This window comes from Clinocottus analis, unplaced genomic scaffold (assembly GCF_023055335.1).
Source record: "Clinocottus analis isolate CAN_PGR_092001 unplaced genomic scaffold, fCliAna1.0.p SCAF_24, whole genome shotgun sequence".
Taxonomy (NCBI): domain Eukaryota; kingdom Metazoa; phylum Chordata; class Actinopteri; order Perciformes; family Cottidae; genus Clinocottus; species Clinocottus analis.
In genome coordinates, this window is record NW_027175976.1 from 3,313,568 (window position 1) to 3,321,904 (window position 8,337).

General features: G+C 46.9%; 1 protein-coding gene across 1 annotated transcript; it reads right to left on the reverse strand.

Moving 5' to 3' along the window:
- Nucleotides 1-2,660: 2,660 nt before the first annotated feature.
- Nucleotides 2,661-6,898, reverse strand: spry2 (sprouty RTK signaling antagonist 2). The gene is made up of 2 exons (XM_068590244.1): nt 6,416-6,898; nt 2,661-4,675 (listed from the first exon to the last, which is right to left on the reverse strand). The coding sequence occupies exon 2, from the start codon at nt 4,625-4,627 to the stop codon at nt 3,566-3,568; it is 1,062 nt and encodes a 353-aa protein (XP_068446345.1). The 5' UTR covers nt 4,628-4,675; nt 6,416-6,898; the 3' UTR covers nt 2,661-3,565.
- Between the last annotated feature and the right edge of the window lie 1,439 nt (nt 6,899-8,337).

An 8,337-nucleotide genomic window follows, 5' to 3' on the forward strand; every position in this document is an offset into this window, starting at 1 on the left:
CTTCTGAGAAAACGTTTTTCACCAGTAGAGACGAGTAAGTTGTGTGTGTGTTCTCTTCTTCTTCTTTTCTTTAACACCTACTTTCGGTGGTCCCCATGTTGACGTGTTCAACTGACTCGCAACCAATATGAGCAATTTATAAAGCCTGAGAGTCGAATGAAATCTAAGAAATCACACACTGGACACGCTTCTGCCGGTGGAGGTCGTGTGAGTCGTCACCGTCGAACACCATGAACCACAGAGGCAAAGCCCATGAACTTCTCCGGATAATGACTTCCTGGCAATGAAAGAAGATTACTCGCTTTTGATGATTGTTCTCTAAAAACTGTGGTGAACCATGAATCCTCTCAGCTCCTCTTGCTTCTCTGTCGTGATGAGTGTGAAACACGTCAGTAGTTTTATGGAGGTTACAATACCGTATTTTACGGAAGGAGTCAATTGCACATCAGTGGAAAAAGTAACTTATATATTAACTATAATGCAACTACAAACTACAAACTTTGCACCTGTACTAAAAATGGACGCTCCTATGAGAACACTAAAGGAAAGGATGCCGTCACTGCAGGAAAATATCATAAAACTTAAGTTATTAATACAAATACAATAAAAAAAACACCATCGTGTCTGCACATTGACCCCATTTCTTTCCCATCGCACATTAAAGTCCCTACATGTATACCACACTCTAGCACTTTTCAAGTACTAGTACAGTCAAATATTTCAGCTACTAGTGTTAAGTACTTGCACTACCAGTGTGTCTATTTACGTGCTACATATTTCATTCATCTTCACATTTCTAGCAGTTGTCATGCTTTCACAGGGTGGCACACATCTCCCTCACCACCCTGCATGTCCTCCCCCTCCCTCAGAGCTGTTTGATTGCTTAAGCCTGGCCGTCAGACAGACAGACAATGCGTCCATGAAGAATAGCCCTGCTTCCTTCCTGTCTTCCTGTGCTGCGTTCTGCCTTGCTGAGCAGGGTGAATAGGCCGCTCTGCCCCACAGCCGCCATGAGCCGCGGGGGCCACGGCGGCTAAAACCAACAAAGAGAGCCGTTCTGGGGCCTCCCCCCCCTCTCCTCTAATTCACATCCCCTCCTCCTCCTCCTCTTCCTCCTGCTGCTGCTCCTCTCTGCTGCCAAATCACTGGGACAGCCGGGGTCGGTAAACAATCTCCCTCCATGTATCTTGTATCTCCTTTCCTGCACCGATTCCCCCCATTTATTGTTTTGTCAGTTTATTGTTGGAATATGTTTGAGCACACAACGTGTCTCGTGGACGACACGAGTTATTCCTCAAGAAATACACACCTGATACAAGATCAGCTCAACAAGCTGCACTTCTTCCCCGAAGGAGATGCACAGCGTGTCGCCGTTGAACTCTCTGGGATCCAAAGCGAGCGCAAGTGGAACTGAGATAACCCGAGGGACGTCCTCCGAGAGCGTTTGGCTGCTTCTGGTGAAATCAATGTGCAGAGACACGATGAGCTCCGAGGTGAAGGAAATGTCCTTTTTTAAAAATACGCCGCATGTCCCAGCGCCCCCCCCCCCCCCAACATGTCCAACGGATCGCCCTGCCCACCTCCCACCCCCCACAAGACAACCACGTCCCTATGGGAATACCAAGTAGGAGCAGGTAGCCGAGAGCGTTGAGGAGCCAAACTGCCCCCCCGACTATTGAAAACAGGATGAATGCATGCCGGGCTGAATACGGGGGTAAACTGTTAGGTCTTTGTCATTCAAAGTGATGCTTTTAACCCTTCGTGGTCCCTCTTCCTAACAACCCACCTCCTCCACACCCACCCCTTCCCTCTTCATTCACCGCTGAGACAATGGAGGTAGAGAGGAGGCCTGCGACTGGAGCGCTGAAAAACAAACTAGAACTAAAACACAAGATCAACGCTCTCCTTTCTGTCGCTAATGGGATTCCGCCCGTTATGTTTCCACGTCCTCCTCACACAAAAATAGGTGAAAGTTGATAATTATGTAAAGTGCACTCCCCCCCCCCCCCTCCTCTCTGTCAGTAAAAGGCTGTGGATGAATAACAAACAAGTGAGCGCAGGTTGGGCCTCGGCGCGTCAATCACAGCTCTGAATGCATACCGTGCCGCAAACACGTCCGTATGCTGTCAACAAGTGTCAGGGGCTTATGTTTCAGGCTTATGTTTCGCCTGTAGGGACATTCAAGACCGAGGAATTTCTGAACAAACCTTTGATACAAAAAAAAAAAGAATAAAAAAGGAGCCCAGTATCTGCAGGATACAGAGTAACGTGTGAAATGAACCTGAAGCCGAGCCAGAGAGTAAAACTAAAATGAGCGGTGTGCTAGATTTATAAGACGAAGAGGATAAAGCTATTTATTGACCAGAGGGGTTTTCTGGATATCCACACGAGCACAGTCCTGTACACGTGGCTTTACCAGAGCCAGATGTTTTGCGTTAAGCAGGGCCCGAGGTAACGCGTCCCCGTTTGATCTCTGCGGACGCCGTGGAGCGATGGTGTTGCAGAGCTCGATGGCGGCGCTACATCTGGGGAAGTGTCGACACAACTGCGGTGTAAAAAACACATTATGGATTTGTCACATCTAGCATTCTCCCACGCAGCGCCTGAACACGAGCACACAAGACATACAGAAATAAAAACAACAAATACTTTGTCAGACTTCAAGGTTGTTTAATTTCAAACGTTAATATAGTTGTTTTCTAATTCATAGTGAACTATTCATCCAGCTTTGACACTCCTACAGGTCACCGACAGAGTAGCAGCCGCAGGAGGTGACGCATGAACAATGCTTTCTCAAAATAAATAGCTTTCATTATAAAATAATAAACCTTCAAATAAATATATATTTTTTAACTTTACACTAAGCAATGTTGGAATTAGAAAATAAATTTATCATATATGGTCACTGTACAATTTACAAGCAAAAGGGATAAGATTTTTCTTTTGTAAATGACATGAAATGATTGACATACATTCCAGTGAATGTACAAGCAACATCGTATGAACGAAGTCGCCCGATTCATATGAATGTGGATTCATCCAGGTGCCTCTGGTACGGCAGAACATTTTCACAGTTGAAGTATTATTATATGTACAAAAATAAAACATCTGTCAAACTCATTTTCTAATGTACATACCCTTTGCATTTACTACTTTACATACAGTTAGTAATAGGAGTCTGTTCTTAGCATATAAGTTGTATTAAAGGTTAAAAAAAGGCGATCGTTTGGACTCAACAGCACGATATCTGGGCACTTGAGTGAAGGAAATTATTTGTCAGGACAAATGTGTCTTCATACCTTTTATCACGTGAAGCGCTTATTTTGGTTTACCTTCCAAGTAATACTCGAAATGCTCGGGTGAGTATTTTCTGTCAGCCGGCCTTGAAAGTTGACACCTGAAGGCAAACCGTGACCGTGTTGTGGAAGGGCATGAAGACACAAAAGCTCAAGCATCATGAGCGCTCTAATCAAACCCTTCAACTACAGAACTACAGGGCCGTCCATCAGTCCAGTCACCGGGAAGTCTTCCCATCCTCCGGCGCTTCAAACTCCCGCCGCCTCGCCTACGTCGGCTTGCGAGCATCCTCGCGGTGGACCGGGCCCGCGCCCTTGCACCGACAGCCGGGTCGCGCCGCTCGGTCATAGCAGCTCTGGCACGCGGCCACGCACCCTTTAGCCGGGAGGTAGCACAGGAGACAGGGGAGGAGCAGCGAGAGCAGCGACACGGTGGTCCAGCGGGCGCAGCAGTGCGACTGCGCGCAGGAGAAGGGCTTGTCGGCGCACGTGTCCTCGTCGTCGCTGGAGCAGTGGTAGAAGAGCCCCTTGACGCAGCAGACGCACGTGCCGTACTCCACCGCGCTCTGCACCGAGCACACGCACCGCCGGCCGCACGTCCAGCAGGAAGGGAGCACCCGCGGGCGACGGCACTCCGGGCAGCGGCAGCGGCCGCAGTCCTCGCACTTGCTGGCGTGCGCGCCGGGGGTTTTATGGCTTCCGCTGCCGGGCACGGCCGACACGGCCCTGGACTCGCGGTTCAGGGGCTTCAGCTCTTCCGAACTCGGCTCCGCCCGTTTCGGCTGGGTTCTGATTATCTGGTTGCCGCCGGCCGGGCTGCCGAGGAGCGTCTGGCCCGAGAGAGTGCTCCCCGCGCTGGTCCTGACGCTGCTCTGGGAGTCCTCGGCGCTGGACGGCCGCACCGCACCCTCCCTGGAGGAGATGGAAGTATTTGTGTTCCCATATGGAGTCAATGAAATCAGGTTACGGAGGTTATTGGGCCCCTCTTCCGGAGTCTCCTGCTGCCCGGCGGTCCTTGAACCCGGTGACGAAACCAGGTCACTCTTCTGCTGCCTATGCGGAGCGGCCGGAGACCGTTGGGCAACTGTGGGCCCGTCCGTGTACTCATTGCTGCTCCCACTTATCCTGATCTGGTCCAGAGACAGCACCGCTGGAGTATGGGCCGGCTGCCTGTTGGTCGACCCAGCATCTGGTGGACCATCCAGGTGAGGCGCGGGCCGTGGTTGCGGTCTCCCTTCGTCATGCGGCATGGTCGGCGAGCCGGCCGCTGGTTGCAACCGCCCGTGGCGTCCTCCTCCCCCGTCGCTGTCGTTCTGACTTGTGGAATCCATCTCGGGCCTGAAGGGTCACTCTGGCTGGCATGGGACACATCTGAAGTCCTGTCACAAAAAAACACACCGTTTATATCTGTCGCAGATGGCATGCAAATGATGGCATGCAAATCATAACAGATATCGGCGCTTACGCCACTATGGAAACAAAGCACGACAACAGGCATGACGGAAGTGTTTGGTTACATAGCTGATGTAAGCGTGGATCTATAGAACTACAGTTACTTCTGCAGCGACCATCAAAAAATAAGCACAGCTGCTGACCGACGTTTGTTCACTAAAAGCTGATTCAAGTTGCAGAACCAGGACTCGTGATTACAAACCGATATCTTCGCTGAATTTAGACGCTTCCCTACTAGCGCTTTGCGCAAACTTCCTGTTTCCCCCACACCCTGTGACACAACAATAACTGACCTCACCGAGAAAAATAATCTTTTGATAACTTTTTAAAGCATCAGTTTGTATATATATATATATATATATATATATATATATATATATATATATATATATATATATATACACACACAGACAAAACATGACATCTGAATGACTCACTGGGGAACATTTGCTTACTCTTCAAATGTAATTACAAAGTGTCAAACCATAATAATGTCTACCACTATTGTCTACATTACTACGTCTCCATTTTGTTCCATTTTGGAGAGCCCTCCTTACGTTTTCTTGTGTCCCAAAGCTTAAACAAAAATGCCGTCCTCTGGTGTTCAGACGCTCGGGCCCCAGTTAAAACCTCACCCCTTCATTGTATGGGGAGAGTAGGTATTAGACAAATGCAGAGTGACAGGGCAATATGCAAACATATTCAAATGCGCAGTCTTGTTTTTGCCAACATATCACACTAAAGTAAAGAAACTGACAGCACTGGCATTAATTCTCCTTCCTTGTGCTAATTAGCTTTCAAATGGCATCTTTTGGTCTGTGAGGGCCCCCGTGCCCCCCCCCCCCCTTTCAATGACAATACAGGAAGGGCTTTTGTTTGTTGCATGACAAATGGCCTGCAGCAACCTTCCCCATTCCAAGGCATTTTACATTGTGACACATTAAAATAAGTGATGAGAGAGTCCATGTAAAGTGTGAGTGATGCGTTCAAGGGCAGTGGGGAGGGAAGCAGCGGGCGTGAGGGTTCTTTAGGATTGGGGAGCATTTTTTTAAGGGCTTGCAGGCGCACTCAAATGTTAACCTGTTAGTGTGTGTGACGTTAGGGGGCCCTCATCCACTCACAGGGGCCTGCGCACAGGAGCCATGTTGGCCACAGTGGGAGGGTGATGCGAGGGAGGGAGGGGGGCGGAAGTAGACGAGAGAGAACTGGTCTTAATATGACAGGTTAGGATTTTAAATGTCAAGCTTTTTTTTGTTTTAAAAGAAGACAAAACAGACTAGTGACGAGGCTCAATGTGTTGGGGTTCAGAAACCACAGGAGTCGCATAGTTTCTGCTGTACATCTGATGAGGCCGTGCGGTTTCCACTGTGCTGCGGATTCATATTGCGCGTGAATGCACGCATGAACACATGTGCCCACTTGGACACGACTGTGTCCTCGTGAAGCTAACGCGAGTGATATACACATTACCACTCAGCCTCGGCAAAAGTCATAAACTAATTTAAAGATGCACAGTTTTTATTAAAAAAAAACACGTTTTTGTTGAAACCATAACACAAGGCTGTACGTTAACGCAACTTGAAGACGACGTGAACAACTTTAGAGCAAGTTTATGACAACTTCCACCCAAGACATGCGTAATGTTTCACAAAAAAGAATGAACTTACCGTGCTTTCGACACTTTAGCCCCCGTTTAGGTAAAATAAATCCAATTTGCGGGAGAGATTATTCCACACGTGAGCACTTCAGTCCAGAGAGCCGTCGGTAAAATCCATGGAGACAGTTTCCAGCCGGGGCGCGTTTCCATTGAACGGCAGCGCTAAGACGTAAATCCCATGTTGTTAGCGCAAGAGCACGAGGCAGTAAAAAAAAACTGGAGAAAACTTTAAAGAGTCACCGCCGGGGTGTAAACTTCGCTTCACTCCGCGTTTCCTGCAGAAGAAGAAGCGCAATGAGGAAAAAGGAGCGACAAAAATCGGTGTTTCATCCGCAAAGCTCTGAGGGGTTTGCGACTACTTTTTTTTTCTTCTCGTGTGTGAATGTTTTTTTTTTTTTGCTCTTTCCGGAGAGGAGGTCGGGATTTGGGCTGTAAATGGCGTCAAGCTGAAGGGGGAACAGAGCGCTTGTTGTTGCAGCGGATATCTCGCATCCGGTGCTCAGCCATTGGCTGCCAGAGAGCAGCCATTCACTCCCAGTCTTATCAATTATACTGCAGGGGCCCAGACCCCGCCGCTGCTCTGCAGCCAGGGGGCTGCCCGCGAGGGGCCAGGCTCTTATCGCCGGGACCTTTGTTGCAGCAGCACTTGGCCAACACGGACCTGAGGTTAGTTTGTTGCAGTAGTTTTAGGGAAGTTTCCCATCGGCTGCAAATTATAACTATGTGCAGTATAACATAGTCTTTTGAAATGCCACTAAATACGCCAATAGAGGAGATACTAAACAATGACTTCAGTATGAACACAACAATCATGAGAGAACTTCAACCAAAGAAGAAAATAATCTTTAAATCCATTAACACATCTGTGGTTGTATAACTTGATCTACAATAGCGGGGAGTACAAAGTACAAAGTCAAGGTACTTTTCCTTTACTTTAGTATTTACAATTTATGTAAAGTTATACTTATATTTCACTACATTTCAGAGGAAATCATTGCACTTCATAGAAATGTCGTGGAGTAATAGAGGAATACTTCATATACTTATATAAAATATGTTTTTAACTACCCAAGTTGGATCGACATGTGCTTCTCCAATAGAATGATGCACACATGTGATGAATGTTAATTTATAACAACAATGATCCAATAAAACATTAGATTGTAGACCCTTTGTTAAGGGGTCATATCGCATAATGAGTAACTTTTTATACTTTGTTACTGATGATATTTTTGTACTTTTAAGATGCAATACACCCTGTATTATGCTCGTATATTGCAGAAGAATATTATTTCAAAAGTACTTTACAATAGTTTGATAGAGTACTTTCAGGGCTGCCGCCATAAAGGGCCCTGGAGTTCCTTCCATATGCACATGGACTTGTCTTTGACTTGCAGGGCAGGATGTTAATCCTCTTGGACACTTTGCTCATTTTCATCCATTTGAGGCTCCTTATCAGGCTGCTTTTGATATCAGGCTAAAAGCAATTCATGGCAACTGATACAACTAATTAACAAGCCATTATATTAGGTTTACTCTCAGCTGTTGAGAATCATAGTGTAGCAGCACCCCCTTGTGGATTCCCCCCGATACTGCAGACTGCAATGAATAGAGGCTGGATGAAAACAATCTAAAGTTGTTTTTTTAGAGCCGTTTGCCCTCAAGAATCATGTGGGAAGTTTTCTAATAGCGCTTAACAAAGAGTGTCTCTTCTTGAGGCAAACATTTACTCTCACACACACTTTGTTCTGTTCAGAAGCAGCGATGTACACACATCAAAACCAGAGGGAACATGTCGAGAGTCCGAAAGGCAAAGAACAAACATGAGAAAAATGAAATAGAATTGGTGAGTTTTATATTAATATCAATGCAGGAAAAGTCAGTGTACTCATAGTGTGCTCTGTTGAAAAGTGAAGTCACACACACACACAC